This window comes from Dipodomys spectabilis, unplaced genomic scaffold (genome assembly GCF_019054845.1).
Source record: "Dipodomys spectabilis isolate Male_0828 unplaced genomic scaffold, ASM1905484v1 ptg000017l, whole genome shotgun sequence".
Taxonomy (NCBI): Eukaryota; Metazoa; Chordata; class Mammalia; order Rodentia; family Heteromyidae; genus Dipodomys; species Dipodomys spectabilis.
Genome location: NW_024870694.1, coordinates 6,658,386 through 6,679,464, shown reverse-complemented (window position 1 = coordinate 6,679,464; position 21,079 = coordinate 6,658,386). Strand labels below are relative to the sequence as shown.

The window sequence follows — 21,079 nt, the reverse complement described above, 5'->3', positions numbered from 1 at the left end:
CTGAATAAGACCCTCTCAGTGGCTGGCAAAGATGCCATGGGCTACGGGAGACCTGAGATGGAAATGTTCACAACAAGCAAAGAGTGACAGAGAAAGGCCGGTATTGACTCACGGTGGATTGTGTGTGATGCATTGTTCAAACCTGACAGAGAGGTTCTGCCAGCCAGGGTAGAAGTGATGCTCTTAGGGGCAGATTGTGGAAGAACCACCTTGAGTGCTAATCCACACACAGTGAACAGACATGAAAGCTTTTTTTTCTCAGAGTGCACATGAGCCATCATTAGGCTATGTTCGTGAGGCCAAGAGAAGAGAGGAGGAGGCGCTCTGTCCTCTGTGGGACTTGCAGAGTATTGCACTGTAGCTACTGAAGCAGTGGAAACTATACAGCTCTGGGAAGGAAAGGAGTAGAAAGCACATCTTTACATTCAGTGACAAGAGAGACCAAGAATAGAACTCATTGCCATTCCTGATTCTTGATTGAAGAGGGCATTCTGTGTGTTTATTTAACTTTAAAGAAAAAAGAGACAAATTATTTTTAATATTCTGAAAATAGTACAATAATTAAGAACCTTTTATAAATTTGAGTCCTTGCTCTACTGGATTGCTAGCTTGGATAAGTTATTTCAGCCCTCTAAATATCATCCTTCATATGAGAAGTGAGAAGAACAGTATTTTAGAATTCACCTCAAGGCATTGAATGAGAAAGCACATGTCAATCACCCTATATAAAACCTGTCACAAAGTATCAATATTAACTACGTTTATTCTAACTACTACTTAAGCTTCCTGTCAACAAAATCTAATTAATTTTCTTTGTCATTTTACACTACAACAAAAGGTTCTTTAAGAGAAGTAACTTGAACTAAAGAATAAAACTTGGCCCATATAATAGAAGAAAATATTGGAAAATCATAAACCTGTACCCATAATAGACGTGTACTCAAAACACATAAAAAACACTTAAACTTCAATAATGAAACAACACCACTATATAAAAGCGGGGGGAAAATCCAGATATTTCTCTGAAGAGATGCACAAATGGCCAAAAAACACAAGAAAAGATGTTCAATAGTGCTGGATGCCAGTGACTCATGCCTGTAATCCCAGCTACTCAAGAGGCTGAGATCTGAGGATCATGGTTCAAAGTCAGCCTGGGCAGGAAAATCTGTGAAACTCTCATCTCCAATAAACCACCAGATAACCGGAAGTGTCACTGTGGCTCAAGTGGTAGAGTGCTAGCCTTGAGCTGAAAAGCTGAGGGCGCTGAAGAGCGCCCAGGCCCAGAGTTCAAACCCCAGGACCAGAAAAAAAAAAAAAAGTTCAACAGTATTAGTTAGTGGGGAAATGCCAGTAAAAGCCACTTCTAGTTCTCTAAACTCCTATATGAACATAGACAAATGATGGTAATGTTTGGCAGAGATGTGGAGAAACATTGCTGACAAGAATACCAACTGCAATAGTAGCTACATTTCCTCAAATTAAATATGGAGTCTCGAAGGGACCAAGCCATGCCACTCTGAGAATGGATACTCAAGCGAACCAAAACAATCATTCATGGACATATTGTAAACAAATGATCATAGAAACAGGACTCATAAAAACCAAAGAGTAGGTACAGCTGTGGCTCAGGTAGAAAAGTATTTGCCTGGAAGCATGAGACCCTGAGTTCAATCCTGAGTCTTGAAGAAGAAAAGACAAGGTAGAAAGAACACAAGTTTTCACTGGCTGCTGAAAGTCTAAAAAATACATAGACATACAATGGAACGTTATTCAGTCACAAAAAAATCAATAAAGTACTGAGAAATGTTAGAATAGGTATGAACCTGAGAAATATTTTTAGTGGAACAAATCACTCATAAAAGGTCACAAATTGTATGAATTTATGTATACCACATTTTGGGGATGGGTCCACTGAAAAATAGAAAAGTAGAGGGCAAGACAAGATGGTAGATTAAAGCATTCACCTTTTTGACTCTGTGAATGAGAATCTAATAACCCAGGAGTTACTAGATTCTGAAGAAAGAGAGGAATTACAAACGGGTGGCAGGAAGGCAGAAAACCACAGAGATACAGATGTAACAGAATAAGAAGCAGTGAGGAGTTCTAAGTTCATTTCCAGCTCCTCTGGAGAGGAAGGGGAAACTGAAGGTCCCTTAACAAGGCAAAGGAAACAGCTCTGACTACAGGCTGTCCATTTTATCTACCAGGTAAGTCCATACACCCGATTGTGGGGCTTTGTGAGACAGTGATTAGTTTGGCTTGGAAGCTAGCCTGGGTGTTACTCCACCTAGTCCCTCACACTTGCCCTACTTCTTTCAACTTCCCACCAGGAATCCTTCTTCCACCACTCCCTGTCACCGGCATCCTCCAATGGAAGAAGGGCAGCCTGGCAGAGCTGGAGTGGGCCATATTTGTTGCATAGAGTTGTTGTTCTGATTGGTTAGAACCCATGTTGGAAAAGCTGTTAAATGCCTTTAAAAAATCATATTAACTACCAGCATCCCTCTCCCTACCTGTCCCGACTCTACATGAATTGTTTTTAATTGATACCTGATCCCTAGACCTTCCTCAGATCCACTTCCTTATTCCTCTTCCACTCCACATACAAACAACAAACTGGTATTGGTGCTAATGGCTCTTCAAGCTCACTTCTGCTCAGCTCCATTGACAAGATGCTTTCTTCTGCATTTCCCATACTCTGTTCTGTATCTTCTCAAAGTTTCCAAAAAATGGCAAGGGTAAATGCAATATCATATGATATTTTATGATACCATGATAATATATGATATCAAGATCAACTTTGACACTTATTGGAACCTAGAGATCTGATCTCAAGAGCCTTTCAATTCTCACAAATGATGGATCAACTTCTGCTAATAAGTGCGACTGATAATTTATCTGAGGAAAGCCATTTCAAGGCAGGGATGTACAGCATCTAACATCTCTAATTTCCCCTTCCATGTCTTCCTTTGGCCCACTATGAGAGAGCCACAGACTAAGAAGCATCATGGCACCTTGGTGATGATTCTAAACAGAGACACTCACCTTAGCATTCTGTACATCTTCACTCACCAACAGCATTTTCAGGCCGCTTGGCGATACCAGACATAGCTGATCCTGTGTTACCTTTACAGGTTGGTCTACTGCTGTTAAATGGACGGGGGAGGCCATATCAGATAAGGACTCTGACTTGGGATGGGAAGTTGGGTCTTTGAATATAGTTTTCATAGCTTCAACAAAGGCTCCAAAAATCTTCTCAGATGGGTCCACAAGGTAAATCTCTTTCAAGGAGCTACCTTTGTGATTATATTGGCAATTGTCCTTGATCGCCTTAACAATGGTCTCCACACACTGTCGTAAGGGAAAGCCAAACCTTCCAGAACTAACAGCTGGGATGGCTATGGATTGGTAGTTGTTGTCCTCAGCTAAAAGAAGACTGCAAATCACAGCTGACTCTAATAGTTGTATACACCTCTGGGCATTATCTTCTTTCCACACAGGCCCTACGGCATGGATCACACGGTGGCAAGGGAGCCTTCCTGCTTTGGAGATGGTGGCATTGCCAGGTAGGATCTTGCCCTTTTTCTTCACTATCTCATCACAATCTGCTTGAAGCTCAGGGCCAGCTGCTTTTAAGAGAGCAGCAGCAAGCCCACCAATATGCCTGAGGGTCTCATTTGCAGCATTCACCACCACATCCACTGGAAACTGAGTCAAGTCACCCTGCTTCACAATCAGCATGACACCAGGGGCCAGCTCCCTCTTAAAGTTGTTGCCCTCCTCCTCCTTTCCTTTGTTCTCTTGGAGTTCAATGCTACAGTTATACAACCGTCTGACCTCACGTCTGTAAAACAACACTTTATCCTGGAAGAATTGCCTGGCTCCTGGCTTATCAATGTTAAAGGTTTTAACACAGATTAAATTCTGAACTTTTGCAATGATGTCTGTGCCTTCTAGTACTTCACTCTTGGTACCAATCAGTAAAATGCCATTCTTTCTGTTTTCAGGCTTGAAAATTACCTGCACACTTGTCTTCTTGGGCCAGAATTCCTTCTTGTTTGCCCTGAAGTAGTCTAGAGGCAAGGATGGCTTGACCTCAATGAATCTCTCTATTCTCATATGTTTTTCCAAGAAGTCAAAAAGCAAGGCATAGATTTCATTGACTTCTTTCACACAGCCTGCAATGATCACCTCAGCTGGAGATCCTGAAGTTAATTCAGTAATTGCCACCACCTTTGTGTGGGAATTGTGTTTCTTTTGCAAATCATTAACTTTCTTTTTCCATTTGTTGCTGTTAAGAATTTCCTTGTCCTCAACTTCAATGCGTTTATAATTTAAGCCACTGAGCATTTGCTCTTCAGCTTGTGCCTGATCTTTAGCAGAACAGCTGGTCAAGTCAACAGTTGTATCTTTTAGTTCATAGACTGCATGAACTTTCTGTTTTATAAAGAGAAACTGAGACAATTCTTTACAGTCTACCTGTTGCAAAAAGCTAGAGACCTCAGAAGAAATCTGAAGTGTTTTCCGAACCGTGGAAAACATCATTGCCAGGACTTTACTCTTTAATTTATACACAGCTGCACGGGGTCCTTTAACACACAGGTAGTGAGTAGATTCATTGTAAGAGAGTTCCATCTCTGGGCACTCTGTTCCTAGATGATTCAGGATACCACTATGGCACAAAAGAAAATACTTTCCTGGAGAAATGACCACTTTTTCCTCCAGACTCTCCTGTTCCTTTCTAATTTTTTGCATGGTGTTTTTTATTAATTCCTTGGTTTTCAAGGTAATGTTTTGGACATCTTCTGATTTTCCTGCTAAAATCATCATCTCCTCAGTTGTATCAAACTCAATCAAAATCCTATCAGCTTCTATATCTTGTTTGATGGTGTCCCACACTCCTGGCTCCACTTGGAGTGAGATAACTTCATATTTAGACCTGATGCCAGTGAGTGCTGTGGATGCATCTTTCTGCCAGGTCTTGATTTTTGATCTTGTTTGACAGCCCAGCGTGGCTGCAGGTCTGACGGTAACTGTACTGTTGAGCTGGGACCATGTTAGCTCACAGTGACAATGCCTCATTTCGTTGTTTATCTCTTCAATCAGATGCCCTTCTTTCTGAAAAAACTTGCATAAGAGTGGATCCAATGACTCTTTGAATGGTGCTGGGAGCTTCTCCTTACCATACAAGGCGGTGCCCAAAGAGATATAGTAGGGAAAGACTGATATTGGCATCTTATTGAAGTTATGCTTCTTGGCCATGATGGTTTCTAACACTTTCAAAGCAAAAGGAATAAAAATAACATCATCTTGATGGGATACATTTCAAATAAAAACAAATTAAGGCAACCCATTTTTATTTTCTAGAGGAATATAAATCCTAATGTTTGCACAATGTTGATGTAAAATTTTAAGGCAGCACTATTCCCAAGATGCTCAATTATAAATTGACATATACTAACAGTGTACAGATAGACCTTATTTAATGCAATAATTACCTTCTACCTGATTAATATGTTGATACATTTTAATTAATATGCTGATACATATTAATTAACCCCCATTATTCTCTTGTCCATATCTCAGGGATGCATTCCCACCATATGAAATAATGGATATGAATTTCTTCACAAACACAAGGTTGGTATTTGTCCAGTGTGAGGAATATATTGTTCCTCAAAGACAAGCTCATTTGAGTAACATGTTATTTGTTCTATTTCATATAGTCACAGAATTTTAAGCTTCACAGTTGTCTTAGATTCTATTACTCATCTTAGAGCAGAACAATAATAACTCTTATATTAGACACTTTTGTATGTATGTTCCAATCCTGGGGCTTGAACTCAGGGTCTGAGCACTATCCTTGAGCTTTTGTACTCAAGGCTAGTGCTCTACCACTTGAGCCACATACTTCCAACATTTTTGGTCATTAATTGGAGATAAGAGTCTCACAGACTTTTCTGCCTAGGCCGGCTTTGAACCATGATCCTCCAATCTCAGCTTCTTGAGTAGCTAGGATTACAGGCATGAGCCATCAACACCCAGCCATCAGATACTTTTTTAAGTGCTTTATATATATGAAGTTCATTTAATCCTTGAAACTTCCCTTTAAGGGAGAGACATTATTATTATCATCCCTATTTTTAAATAATAAGATGGAGGCTGGGAAGAATTAGATAACTTAAGTAAAGTGAATATCTGAGTTAATATCCAGCATCTACCAGCCCCCAAACCTGTGATTTTCCATTATAACAAAACAAAATCATTCTTAGTCATTTGAGAGCCCAGACCAGAGACTATAATTCAGTAAAAACCCATACCTCCTTCTGCCCATGATACAGTTACCTCCTGGTCATTGTACACAGACCGATCCAATCCCCACCCCCCTCTTTCTATTCTTATTAGCCTCCCAGACATTCCCCATTTTCACGTAGTTGCCAGGCAGGTAAAAAAAATAAGTAAACTCCAGTAATAACTTGGACTTCAATTTCATCCATGGTGGAAAGATGTTAAAAATAATTTCATCATATTTGTTTTGTGACCAAGGACTAGTGCCAGGCTTGATAGAAAGATGAAAGCCTCCAAAGCCCAAAAATATAAGCCCGAAATCCCACCACAGTCCCGTGGAGGATCTGTGCCAGTTTTCACTAGCAGTTACTGAACTCTGCATTATTCCAGGTACTCTGCAGGTTGGTTTCATCAAGTCATCACAACAGTGCTCTCAGCAAATTACTTCTGTGACACCCATTTTACAGATAAGAAACCCACAGGTTTGGTGGCTTAAAGCAACTTGTCAAAAATCGCAACACGAAGCTAGGCGCTGGTGGCTCATGCCTGTAATCCTAGCTACTTAAAGAGACTGAGATTTGGGGATTGTGGTTCAAAACCAGCCTGGGCAGGAAAGCCCGTGAGACTCGTATCTCCAATTAACCACCAGAAAACCGGAAGTGGCCTTGTGGCTCAAGTGGTAGAGCGCTAGCCTTGAGCTGAAGAGCTGAGGAACAGCACCCAGGCCCCCCAAAATTCACAGTCAGTAAGCACCAAAACTAGGATTCAAACTCAGGTTTGTCTGTTGTGATGATCATCTAAGATGTCATTTTAATATGCCTTATAGTCTCCATCCTGAGGTTGTTTGAAACCATTCCTATTAGTTCCTGAGTAATGACACTTACAGAAAAGATGGAGCAGTAGCACTTTATAGAAACTGTATTATGCTACTGAGTAAGTCTTCACCTAGACGGCTTAAATTAATTTGAGAATTTATGTGGATGGATAAACACAAATTGTCTTTTTAATATAGCACATCAAAAGCCCCAAGAAAGATACATGTTTTAGTCAGTTATATACAATCTCCTTTTCACTCTTAAAAACTTGGCACTGATTCTCTAAAATTTTAATCACTGCCCTCATGAAGTATCATATCCCAAGTGAACAGATAATTAAAATCATTTTAAACAAGCAAAATGAGTGAGAATGTAACTAACTGCTAGGACCTGCTTAAATGGCCTAGATTATTTCAGATACCAAAAGCTATGAGATAGTACCTTTCCTGTCACAGAATTCAACCAGAGCAGAACTCTCATCTGGAAAACACTCAACACTGGCAACTCTTCCTCCTCCATTAAAAGGATTTTCAAAGAAAAGTTGCAACTGATAGTCATCAACACCAGGGGGCAGGTTTTCAACCTTGATTGTTTTTGTCATTTCCAGAAGTCTTGGAGAAACCTGAAGTCTTTTAATTGAATGGTGCCTGGCACAATCATCAACAAATTTGATGGCATCTACAAAAGAAGAAAATTAGGATATTACGATTTTATATCTAAAGAACATAGAAGATTGTGGCCTGGTTATTAATTGAGTTAAAAGGAAGAAGCCAGCACTCCAGTTTGAGATGGGATTTTTACTACCTGCTTGAGACTTGGCATGCATAAAACCTCCTGTCTCTGAATGATGTGTCTGTGAATGTGTCACATCATTACTGGCACTGAGCAGTGTTTCTCTAGTCATAATCCTCACCAGCCTACAATGGCTTCTAATTTCACTCCCCTCTCTCCAGTCCTTCAATGGTGCCATGCCTGAAGGTCAAAGCTCACACTCCTTCAACAGCTTACAGTGACCTTAGCGATTTCCAAGCATTACTTCAGTTCTTCCCTGCACATCATTTTCTACATCACCACAAAAATTAGCCATTGTTTGAAACCTCCCTTTTTTTCCCCTTCACCCTTGCATATGCCATTTTTGTGTCACAAATACCCTTCTCTAATGTTCTGTTATTGTTTTTGCTTTTGTTTTTTTTGCGGTGCTAAGGAACACACTTGTACACGCTAGGGTAACCGCCGTGTCCCCCCACCCCACCCCAAGTAAAATGGCAGCCCTTGTAATTTTTTTAAACTTTGTTTATGTTCATCCTTCACGAATCAGCCTACCTTTTCTAAATTACTAAGAACTGATGGCGGGACCACAATACACTGTACTACCATCTGTGTATGAATAAAATAATCTAGATATGAATAGAATAAGTCTTTGCCAGATGGCCACCTAGGAGAGAAAGGGCCTTGAAAGAAACTACATTACCTCTTGTGGGATTGAGTAAGGAAAAAAAATCATACCTCAAAGTCTTGAATCTGGGTTTTGAAGAGCAAAGAAGAATTTTTCAGAAGGATAAGCAATCAAAGCATATCAGTCAGAGGTTACAGCAATGGCATGAAACAGCTTACTTAGTGCAGTTTAAATACAATCAGCCGGTATGACTACAGTACAGACTTGACAAGTGTAACACTAATACCTTGTTTGGATCTCCTTTCTTCCCATTTCTCACAGCTTCTCCTCTTGCTAGCTTGTTATCTATTTCCTCTTGTTATTTACTTCCAAAGGAACTTCTTACCTGCTCCCAAACTGTGAGTTTCTCTAGAATATCTGCCCAGGAAGCTAGCAGATACTATAATATAGATCTACACTGTCCCCCAGAGGCCCATGTACTAAATCCTTAATCCCCAGCTTGATGATATTAGGAGGAGGAAGAACCTTAAGTAGTGAAACCTAGTGGGAGGTTTTCTGGTCCCTGGGTGGGAGAAAGGATTGAGGATGTCTTTGCCTCTTTCTTTCAGCCATTAGGCAGAGTATACTCCAAGTGGTAGCCTTGAGCAAAAATACCAAGAGAGAGAGCAAGGCCCTGAGTTCAAGCCCTAGCATGGTGCTCTCTCCCTCCCTCTCTCTCTCTCCTTCCATCTCTCTCTCCCCCCTCTCTCTCCTTCTCTCTCTCTCTGGTAAAAAGAAGAAGAACAAAGAATATTGGCCAATGAAATGTCCCTTGAGCTTACCTTTATGCTGGGGAAAAGTAACCACAGCAACATCAAAGTCTCGGATAACTTCCATCTGAAAGTCATCACTGGGGAGGCCACTTATGTTCTCCACTAGTAAGGTCAATGTTGTGTCAGTCACATTTGCCTTAAGATTTTCAAGTGCCACCACACAGGAAATGTTTTCACATTCTCTTGGGATATCTTCCTGTTTTTCTGGCGTACTACAGAGAGAAAGTTTTGTGTCCAGCTCTTCTGACACATCTGCTTTGGGGGGAGACAAAGGAAGTTGTATTATATTTATCTGCCATAGTCTTAGCACAGTTAGTTATACTAAGATATGAATGTTTTGTTTTTAGGTACCTAATTGAAATAGCTTTCTACTTTGGTAAGTTAAAAATATATATAAAGCTGCTTTATATTATATTATAATGTAAAGCAGGTGGCTCACCTGAGATCTGAGGATTGCAGTTCAAAGCCAGCCCAGGCAGGAAAGTCTATGAGACTCTTATCTCTAATTAACTACAAAAAGAACCCTGGAAGTGGAGCTGTGGTTCAAGTGGTAAGTGGTAGAGCACTGCCTTGAGCACAAAAGCTCAGGAACAGCACCCAGGCCCTGAATTCAAGCCCCAGGGATAGTGTGTGTGTGTGTGTGTGTGTGTGTGTGTGTGTGTGTGTGTGTGTGTGTGTGTGTGTATGCATGTATGTATATACATAATATAGCATTTGTCTATTATCATTTGTATTTTAAGTTTAATTATATTACATTCTTTTCTGCTTTATCCCTCTGCCCAACTTGTCTTCTATAGCACTTGACATTTATTTCTATCACAGCACTCCATTACAATGATAGAAATAAACTTCTCAAAAGCAAGACCCAGGCTTGTTCATCTTTATGTTGCTGGCCCATGGTAGATAGCTGAGACTCAGTTAATGATCACTGAATAGGAGAACTACTGCACTCTGATAGAATGCAAGGACACCTAATGATGTGCACACATTTACATTGACTATAGTGTAAGGAGAAACAACATAACAGCATTGAATGAGACAGGTATGATCATATGGAATAGGTACTGGGTTAGGGATGAGGCTGTATGCATTCAACCCCTGACTGCCACTGTTTTGCTATGTGTCCTTGTCTTAATATTAAATGAGAGCATTGGACTAAGTGAACTACATAGTAAGAGTCTTCCCAGAAACAGTTTTTCCCCCTCTAATACTGGGGTTGAACTCAGAACCTCATACATGCTAAACTGGCACTCTATCATTTGAACCACACCCCAGCCCCACTTTTTGCAGGCTAGAGTTAAATGGATTTTTTTTTGGCTACATAAAATCAAGTGATTTTTTTTTTGCCCAGGCTGGCTTTGAACTTCAGTCCTTTAGCCTCCTCAATAGGTGGGACTATAGATGCAAACTATCAGGTCCTGGCCAAGCAATCATTTTATAACCTGTGACTATTAGAAGCTTCAACACCAAAGAAGCATGTCAAGAGTTTGAAAAACAGATCAAGGGGCTGGGCTGGTATAGAAAGGCCTCAGAGAACTGGATGTAGCTGTGAGGGCATTGAAAGGTGCCCAGAATTAGGTACAGAAAATAGCAGTAAAGGATATTGTGGGCAATAATCACCAGACACTTTAGACAAAGGTAATGTGACTGATGTGTCTACAAAGGAGTGCTCTGGGGCAGATATGTGAGCAACTAGTTAAAAAAAACAGGTCAGATCCAGAATGTGCTCTGAACTTCACCTTGCAGGTGAAGCTAGAGGTGGGACAGAGTTTCTGTGAAAGGATGATGAAATATTTAGAAACAGAGACCACGCTATGAGTTCCCTCCATGATAGACTTGAAAGTCACAGGAGGGCCTAGCCACGAGAGAAGGATGGATGTCAAGACTTTTTATAAACTGGTGACCAATGTCTATGAAATGTGAGAAGATAGAATCCTTTAATTCCCAGAAGGTGAGAGGCAAACTGGCTGAGAACTTAAAAAAGAAACAGTAAGTCCTAAAGAAAACTTGTTTGATGAGAGAAAGGATACAAATGGCTTCAGTAGATTGGCGCTGACTACTCAATAGGAACATCCAAGAGACAAGAAATTTAAAAAGGAGTCTAGACTGGAGATTTGGATGAGGAAGTTCCAGAATTTTCCCAACCCAAGTAACCAGTATTCGCTGCCCTTGGCCTTGATTCTTTTCCAAGACATTCCAGCTGCTGGTTTCCAATTTTCTGTCCAGCCCAACTAATCATAGCCTGGCATAAGGCACTGTCTTTAATCACAGACCACGATGTTAGTAATATGTCAGGCTCTGGGCTATCAATTCCTGCAAACTTTCCAGTTTTAACTTCTTGCATAGGTTTCAGGTATGCCTAATACATGCCCACCCATGACGCAGCGGCCTCTGCTTCTTGATCTTTGAGACTTAGGACTCATTAGGCAACTCTTCTCCATTCATACACGACTCTGTTCTAAAAATGCCCATCCCAATCTAAGTCATTTCTAGAGTTCTAGCTTAGGTTCATTGTCAGAATTTAGTGTATGTACAGCAATAATTTGACAATAAAATTGCTAAAAGCACAAGAAACATCAATTTCATGGACTTTTAGATATTATTTTAACTTATTTCACGTTTGTTTAATTAAATTCCTAAGTCTCAGAGAGGGCTATCTAGTCCCTTTCTGCCAATGAACTTTCATGGGAGATTTTAGACTAATTTTGAATGCATTTCCCTAAGATTTGGGTCCATATATCACTGTCTCACTCTTGTTTAGTTCATGCAGCATGGTTCATCATTTTACCCTATGTAACAACATGCATATCCATGAAAACTAGTAGTTTATAAGTGTCACACCAATGTGCAGCCACTATTTAAGTAACAGAGTCCAGGACAGCTATCTAACTCCTGGCTGATTCCAATCATAGGTGAGGTAAGAAGAGAAGCTGCCTTTGGGGTCACTGCATCCACTTCTGCTGCTGACCATTGTGGTTCTTCTTGCTATGGCTGCATAGGACATCTCTGTACACCAAGTGTTCACAAAGCAGTGCTGACAGATGCAGCCACACAGCATCTGTGGATGGACATGCCCTGTCCTTGTTTCTTTTCCTTTTTCTTTCCTTTTTTTTTTTTTTGCCTGGGGCTTGAACTCAGGGCTTGGGCACTATCCCTGAATTTCTTTTACTCAAGGCTAGTGCTCTACCACTTGAACCAGTGCCACTTCCTGCCTTTTCTGAGTGGCTTATTGGAAATAAGAGTCTCACCGACTTTCCCATCCTTCCTGCCTGGGCTAGCTTCAAACGGAGATCCTCAGATCTCAGCCGCCTGAGTAGCTAGGATTATAGCTGTGAGCTACCAGTGACTGGATCTGTTCTTGTTTCCTACTGGACACCTGGGCATAGATGGCCTCTACCATTAAGCTTCTTACCACTTTCTAGAAATTTCTTTCCCTCTTCTCAACTGCAGACATCTCCCAGGCCCTAGAGGGCTGCTCCCATTTGTGTGACTTGAGCCTAAGTAACCTCATAGTGTCTGCTCTCTGACAAGCTTGCGTAGGTGTGAAGATGGTCCAGCTCCACACTGAGCAGACCCTGTGATGTGTAAAGATGGAAGAGAAGGACTATTCCCAGGTGATTTCTATAATGACTGCAAAACTGCTTAGTGAACATCAGAGCTGCTTCAATTTTAGTTTTACCTTTAACATCTTCATTCACCCGGGATTCCTAAAACCAAAACAATAAAATAGCATTACTCTACTAGTAGTAATTACTTTACATTAAGAAAACATTCCTAAGACCAGACAGGAGTTGTATGGTAAATAGACATGATAATGGAATACTCCCGCATTGGGTTTCTTGAGTGCATCTGAGGTCATATGTCACGGAGCATCCATTGGTCATTGGTAAAAATGAGATGCAATGTAATTCCTAATTCACATTAAATGTTCAGTGCATGGGGTAATCCTGAATCAGACAAACAGCTGAGCTCACAATTTCCAGACTCAACAGTTATTATGTACTCACTATAACAGCAAGTTCATAGAAGTCATCTCATTTACCCTAGCAGTAATCTGACAATCCATTTTTTAATTGGGGAAATAGCAGGTAGTATGGATAGCGGTCTTCTAAAAACAATGCAAGCTTCAGGCTATAAAGAGCCAGGCCACAGAGAGCTAGCATTTAAAATCCCAAACTAATATTATTGTTACTACTAAAATCAAAGGAAAGGTACCCTTCCTCCATTCTGTCATACCGCCTTAACATGGCTCCCACCTCCTCCATATTTCTCAGCCACTTTTCTCACTCTGGTTTCATCTACACTCCTCATTCCACCACATTTTCTTATTGAGATTCCCACATTTGGGAGCTTGGGAGATCATCCGTATCCCTCTGAATCCTGACTCTGTCTGGCTTACCTTTGTTGGAATTACCCTCTTAAAGACAGGGCCTTCATCCCGGGCAGTGGGCAACTGGACAGTGAGCTTGAATGTTCCTGTTCCTGGCAATTCCAACTCATGATTCTGTTTCTCCAGAACCTTCTGACGAACTGAAAAGTCAAGAAGAGAAAACAGTCAAGTGACATTCTTTATTTTATAATTATTATTTTTATGTTACCTCAAGTTCTCAAAAGAGGCTCTGTTCAGTAAAAAAAAAAAAAAAAAGAGGAAAAGTTTAGTAAGTGTGTAAGGATTAGAATTTCATCTTTACACATGCATTAAACACTATAGTTTGGGTCTGTACTTTCCCGGCAGAGCCTATGTATTAAAGGTTTAGTTGCCAGCCTATGACACTAATTGGAGGTAATGGAGCATTAAGAAGTATAACCTGGTGGGAGAAAATGAGGTAATGTGTGCTTTTTCAGGAGATATTGGGACCCAGCCCCTTCTCCCTTTTTTACATCTGGTCATGAGATAACGGCAGTCTCATGATGCATCTTGCCAAAAAGCAACAGGTCAATTGACCATAAGTGCAAACCTCTAATATTGCTGAGTTAAAATGAACCTTTCTGATAAGGCATTTTGTCATAGTACTGGAAAGGTGACTAACTCATGTAGCAAGTTCCTTAATAAGCATTATTTATGAAGCAAAAATCTATTTATTAATGAAGTTAATAAAGATTGTTGTTTTTTTAAAAATCAATGTTGGTGCATTAAATTGAAGACACATTAAAAAGAACTTAGTACAGGCCCTGACACTCAGTAGGTATTCAAAAAGCAGCAGAGGGGCTGAGAAGGTGGCTCAGTGGTTAAAGCGCTTGCCTTGCATGCCTGAGGCCCTGGGTTCAATTCCTCAGCACCACATAAGCAAAAAGAAAAAAGCCGGAAGTGGCGCTGTGGCTCAAGTGGTAGAGCGCTAGCCTTGAGCTGAAGAGCTGAGGGACAGCGCCCAGGCCCAGAGTTCAGGCCCCATGACCGGACCCCAAAAAAAAAAAAAAAAAAACAAAAAGCAGCAGAATCTATTCTACACTGAGATGAAATAATGAAAGCATCCTTCAGGGACAGCCAGGGCCTAGGACATGGCACGATGAAAGCTATGTTTTAGGAAGGTGGCTAAGGAGCCTAATCAGAAAGTCCAATTTCTTAGTCTGTAATGATGAGGGCCTCATATCTGGCAGTAAAGGATGTATGAAAGAAGGGATGGAAAATATTTTGCAAAAATAAACAAGTAGAGGATTAATATATCAAACATCAGGGATAGAGTATATGCCATGCCTACTCCAGTGGAGTCTGCTTAGCATGGAACACCTCTATCAGATCTGAGAATGGGGCTTCAAAGAGGCCTACCTCCTGGAAAGTCTGGCAAGCCCCTGGGAAAGATGTGTTCCTGTTCCTGTTTCTCTTTTCTTCACTGTATAGGAGTGCCCATTAATCTTTTACTGTTCTTGCTGCTTGTTCTACTTATGCTCAACGTTCCCTTATTCAGGGCTCTTTCTTGGAAGTGATGACAACTCCAACATCCAATGAGTGTCCTGAGAATATGACTAATTCACCAGAGTTAAGTGCTACCCTAAAAGCCCCTCTTATGGGGGCTATCAGACAAGTCATAAGTAAATATAAAAGTATTGGGGGTTTCATGACGTCACTTCAGCAGAAGGAATTGTTTGTAAGAGATTTACAAGAAGCTGTAGGCACGGCTAGAGCAGAAAGAGTGTATGGCTATTGGGGACTTCCCTTTAATCCTGAAGCATATACAATAGACACATATGGATATCCTGTAGATAAGAAAGATGTAGAGGGATATTTAGACCAAAAGCTAAATAAGATTCCTAAAAGGTTGGTAGATGGAAGGTGGCAATGGCTTATCAGAGGAAAATGGTGGAATCCTCCATTACCTAGGGGACCCCAAAGACTTCCCCCAGATCCATAGCCTTTTACAGGTGTGTATGATAAGGATGGCAACCGTTGGGTAAACTACTTAGGAGAAAGAACTTCCTATTACTCTCTTCCATTTACTGAGAGATCTAGGCCTCCTTGGTGCTTACTATCAAAAAAGAAGGAACAAGGAAGATCTTATGAGATAGTTAAGGCCTTTATGGAGAATAGTAAACGATTATGTGAAAGGGTTACCGAGAAGACACTATGAGCCTAAATTTGATATTTGGCCAGATTTAACTAAGTATACTAAATATCATGATTTTGGCCACGAATTGGGGACTCTCTAAAAAATGGCAAAGAAGCACAACTGCTTAGAAAAGATTTGAAACATATAAAGTGCAAAACTAAACAAAAGTAACAATAAAGTACTAGAGTTCATGCCTTTCTGTCCAGCACCTTGCCCATATGCTCTGGTTAATGGTTAATAGGTGATAAGCATCTCGAAACCAATTGTATTTCTTTTTTTTTTTAATTTATTTTATTTTATTTGTGAACATACTGTACAGAGGGGTTACAATTACATGGGCAGGATAATGCGTACATTTCTTACCAAGCATTGCAGCCTCCTCCTTTTTTACCCTTCACATCCCTTCCCAGCCTCCCCCCTCCCCCACCCAGTCCCAATCCCCCCCCCCCCCCCCCCTGCACTGACATTGTAAAGCTCGTTTTGGACATGACAACTTGTACTTCTCATTGTTGCAACAGGTCCACCTGTATCCTTAAACGACTTGTTTTTCCCCGTCTCCTCCACAAGTTATACTGACATCAAATATAGTGAAAGCAGGGGTTATACTGTGGGGGAGGGACATACAAAGCAACAAAGAAATAATCTTATAAATGCGTTAGAAACACATGCATGAAAGAAAAAAACATTAAAATACATATCTAAGGGTTCATTTTCCTAACATCACATTATCTGACCTTTTCCGCTTGACTCATACATATACTAGATATTGCAAATAAGGGAAACCATGGGACCTATGTTTCTTTGGGCCTGGCTTACTTCGCTTAATATAATTTTTTCCAAGTCTTTCCATTTCCTAACAAATGGGGCAATGTCATTCTTTCTGATGGAGGCATAGAATTCCATTGTGTATATATACCACATTTTCTTGATCCATTCATCTACTGAGGGGCATCTGGGTTGGTTCCAGATCTTAGCTATGGTAAATAATGCTGCAATAAACATAGTTGTGTTGGTAGCTTTAGTGTGGTCTTGTTTGTAAACATTTGGGTAAATGCCCAAAAGTGGGATTGCTGGGTCATAGGGGAGTTCTATGTGGAGTCTTTTGAGGAACCTCCATACTGCTTTCCAAAGTGGTTGAACAAGTTTACATTCCCACCAACAATGAAGTAAGGTTCCTTTCTGTCCACTTCCCCTCCAGCATCTGTTGTTGTTAGAGTTCTTGATTTTTGCCATTCTAACTGGAGTGAGGTGGTATCTCAATGTTGTTTTGATTTGCATTTCTTTTATGGCTAGGGAGGTTGAGCATTTCTTCATGTGTCTATTGGCCATCCTTCTTTCTTCTTCAGAGAAGTTTCTCTTTAAGTCTTTCGCCCACTTGTTTATTGGGCAGTTGTTTCTTTGAGGATTTGTTGTTGGGGGATTTAATTTTTTGAGTTCCAAGTATATTTTAGATATGAGACCCTTGCCCGTTGTATGGAACAATAAAAGACCCTGAATAGCAAAAACGCTCCTCAACGGAAAGAACACTGCTGGAGGAATATCAATACCAAATTTCAAACTCTACTATAAAGCCATAGTAATCAAAACAGCTTGGTATTGGCATAAGAACAGACCTCAGGACCAATGGAATAGAATTGAAAACCCAGAAATGAACCTACGGACCTATAGCCATCTAATCTTCGATAAGGGAGCTAAAACAATAGAATGGAACAAAGACAGCCTCTTCAGTAAATGGTGCTGGCAAAATTGGTTAACTACATGTAGAAAACTAAAGCTAGATCCTTATATATCACCCTGCACCAGAATCAACTCCAAATGGATCAAAGACCTCGAAGTCAAAGCAAACACTCTGAAAACATTACAGGATGGAATAGGAGAAACCCTAGGTCTCCTTGGCTCAGGCCGAAATTTTCTGAATAGAGACCCGGAAACACAACAAACCAAAGAAAGGTTGGACAAATGGGATTGCATAAAGTTGCAGAGCTTCTGCATGGCAAAGGACATAGCTAGCAAGATCAATAGAAAGCCCACGGATTGGGAGAAGATCTTTACTAACCAATTGTATTTCTTAAAAATAAAGGTAAAGCCTGGAACAAGTGCTTATCATCATAGATCGTCATCCAAAAACAAGATCAGGCCACCAGCTAGTGACCACCCAAGAACGAAACCTTGCAGCAAGATTGTGTAACCTTTTGCCCTTTCTCATGGAGACCTTTTTCTATAAAAGCTTGTTATCCTCTGCAATAAATCGCACTCAGCATCCACTCCTCTTGTGTGTGAGTTGTCTGTTTGCCATCTCCCCACCTGTTCCAGTTACCTCCACTAGGTGTCCTCCATCGTCCCAACAGAGCCAGTGCGCGGCAAGTATAAAAACTGAAAGTGCAAGTGGACATGTGAGTCTAGATGTGACTTTAACCCTGCCAAGAACCAGCTGAATGGCTGTAAGGAAATACAGCTTAACTTCTGTGGAATTTTCATATCCCTGCTTAGCATTTTGTCTGTGAATGCCTTTGGTAATGCCCTCAAATGCAATGCAGATGTAAGCTGGGATCATCAGAAGGGTTAGCTAGGAAAGGGAAATTCCATGAAAACATGGAAAGGGAGCTTTGTTAAGGAGGGGGTGTGGTCAACAGTAAGATGGCTCTGAGGTCTGGCAGAAAGGAATTTGGGGGGCCCTGGTATTTGTGGCTGTGGCTATGACATGAATGCTGGGTTACTATGTTATATTCTGATGCAAAGGGTCGGAGAAGCTGAGTCTTTCTTTCCTCCTCCCCTCACCCTTACTTTTTGTTGTGATAATACTGGGCTTGAACTCAAGGCCCCAAGCTCTCACTTGGCTTTTTCGAACATACTTCTACTTCAGGCTTGTTGCTGGTTATTTGGACATAAAAATCCCACAGACTTTTCTGCCTGGACTATCTCTGAATGATGATCCTCAGATCTCAGCCTCGTGAGTAGCTAGAAATACAGGTGTGAGCCACTGGTGCCTGGCTCAAAGTCTTAAAGGGAGGCATGATGGATTTCCCACCTCAGCCAACCATAAAGGAATGGACCTCAATGCTCACTTGGAAACAAGCATTAGAACTGACCTGAGAAAGAATGCTTGGCTCCAACTCCACTCTTTAAGGAACAGGACAAGGATTCTATCCAGACTCCTCAGGGGCTGCCCTAAGCTAGAGTGAGGACTGACTACTGAGAGTGACTTCTGAAAGCTGAGAGCAATCTGTAATCTAGTTTATCTGATGTCATCTCTGTTATATAGCTACCTTTGTTCCTGGACTTTGTTTTTAAAGTCCATCCAGGCATATCCCTATGCCAGCTGTTTCTCAGATTGTGTGCAATACGTATGCACATAGGTATTTCAGGGGTTGAATGGTAGTATGATCAGTAATGTGACCCTCAATAAGGACAGGAATTTGGGAGGAAGAAGAGTGGGAAGTTTCATGTCCAGCTCCCCTCACCGACAAGGACAGTATCCTTCCTGAACCAAGCTCAGAGCATCTACATGTAATTTTATCTAAGAAGACGAGTTCTTGCATCCTTGGAAAATTTCAAGCTCTGATTTATGACAAGCAATTTTGATAACATGTTCAAACTAGGGTTTAAAAGTTACAGGCAGTCTGTGCCCCCAGCATGAGAGCTGCTCTTAAGGACAGTGGGATTTTAGAGAAGAAAGAACCCACTAAGGGCCAGGGGAAGCTGAAAGCTGGAATCAAAGTAGGAGACCTTCTAGGAAAAGGGAAAGCAGGAGGGAAATGGCATTCCATGGTGGAATTAATCCTTGGAGAGAACTGTTCTTAGTCTTCTATAAGAAGGGCCAAGCAGGTCTCTTGTTCCCTTCTGCCTCTCCTGCTAACCTGCCTGCGCCTTTCCCTTTCTCCTTCAATTTCCCCTTCCCGGGTCCCTGTTGGGGCATTGTATCTCTCCAAACTGCAGGGCTCCAGAGGCTCCTTGCCTCTCCTCAAGTCCAAAGACAGGAAGATGACTGTTGTCTGCATCCTGAGGACCACTGGTGGTTGTCACCAGGCTAAGAAATCCCAGGGGGGAGGTGACATTCTGGGAGTCATAGATTTGGAGTTCCCACAAGAGACCTGAGCAAGCCCATAACAGGTGGCCCACTTTGGAAGAGGAAACTGGTAGGGAGCACGGGGATTCTTACTTGCTCAGCTACCAGCTAGGAGGAACTTGGCCCTGAGATTGAAACACCCCAATTCACATCACCTCAGAATGCCAGCGGTGCTCCCCATGCGGACGCCCGTGAGACTGAGGAGGGGTGACAGTGGGGAAGGGCTGTACATAGCAACCGGCAAGGCAAACCGGGTGAGGGGCCTCAGCCTCCACCCAAGGGACCTCAGAACCCTGGGAATATCCATAATCCAGGAGGAATCCCAGCAACTCCCAGTAAATCCCAGTGAGTTTCTTAATCCTCTCCCACCCCCACTGACAAACAACAGGAACAGGGAAAGACAGCCCAGAAGACACGAAGAAGGTTGATGGACTCAGGAATCTCAGCTCCCAGTGGGATCACAGCACCTAGGGTGAGCTCTGAATTCATTCACCTCCACTCTCCAGGGGCTGCTTCACCTCCTGCGGCTGCCGATTGACCGGTGCATCCCTCCTGTACCCCCATCCCTGGCCAGTTCTCCCAGCAGGAGGAGCCAGCGCCCCCCCCCCAACCTTTCCTTTGAGCCCCTCACCATCATCTGGGAAGAAGAGCACCAGGAAGCGCTGTGGGTTCCCAGGTTCCTGGCGGACCTCACACTCGCCGCCTCCGGATTTCTTCGGGCTCTGGAAGTACTTCTGCAGCTTGATAGTTAAGTTCTTGGGGGGCTGGGGACCCCAGGATCCCTCCACCAGCAGCGGGAAGGGGCCCACGCCAGCCATCCTCGGCTGGGCTCCTGTGATGACTGAAGAAAGCTCACTTTGCCTCTTTCGCTTTCGTTTCCAGGAAACTCCTTTAGTTCTTCACTTAGGTCCAGCTGCTCTAGGACAGGAATAGTAGCTCTGCCCTCCTAAACCCATTTGCCAGCCTTTCCCCCAAGTTGCCGTTCGGGGCTGGCTGTCAGGCTCAGGGCAGCTGTTCTCAGTCCCTAAGCTGAGCCATCACCTGCCAAGCGACTGAGACACGTTTTTCACAAATACACAGTTCTATATTTTTTTTTAATTTTTGGAATCAGCCCACCTTTGACAAGAAAGTGGCTCATCAGCTGTGATTTTTCTTAG

The 21,079-nt window shown here is 41.8% G+C and overlaps 1 protein-coding gene across 3 annotated transcripts in view; it reads right to left on the bottom strand.

Annotated features, from left to right (window-relative positions):
* Positions 1-20,765, bottom strand: part of Parp14 (poly(ADP-ribose) polymerase family member 14) — a 133,107-nt gene extending 112,342 nt beyond the window's left edge. For 2 of the 3 annotated variants that reach the window (XM_042667641.1, XM_042667649.1), the window contains exons 1-6: positions 20,554-20,765; positions 13,711-13,841; positions 12,991-13,018; positions 9,321-9,563; positions 7,545-7,781; positions 3,046-5,276 (exon numbers count right to left, since the gene is read on the bottom strand). In XM_042667641.1, the coding sequence (XP_042523575.1) occupies positions 3,046-5,276; positions 7,545-7,781; positions 9,321-9,563; positions 12,991-13,018; positions 13,711-13,841; positions 20,554-20,740 (3,057 nt within the window). In that variant the 5' untranslated portion in view covers positions 20,741-20,765. The remainder of the gene's footprint in view (positions 1-3,045; positions 5,277-7,544; positions 7,782-9,320; positions 9,564-12,990; positions 13,019-13,710; positions 13,842-20,553) is intronic. The other variant, XM_042667632.1, reaches the window with a different exon arrangement.
* Positions 20,766-21,079: the final 314 nt, after the last annotated feature.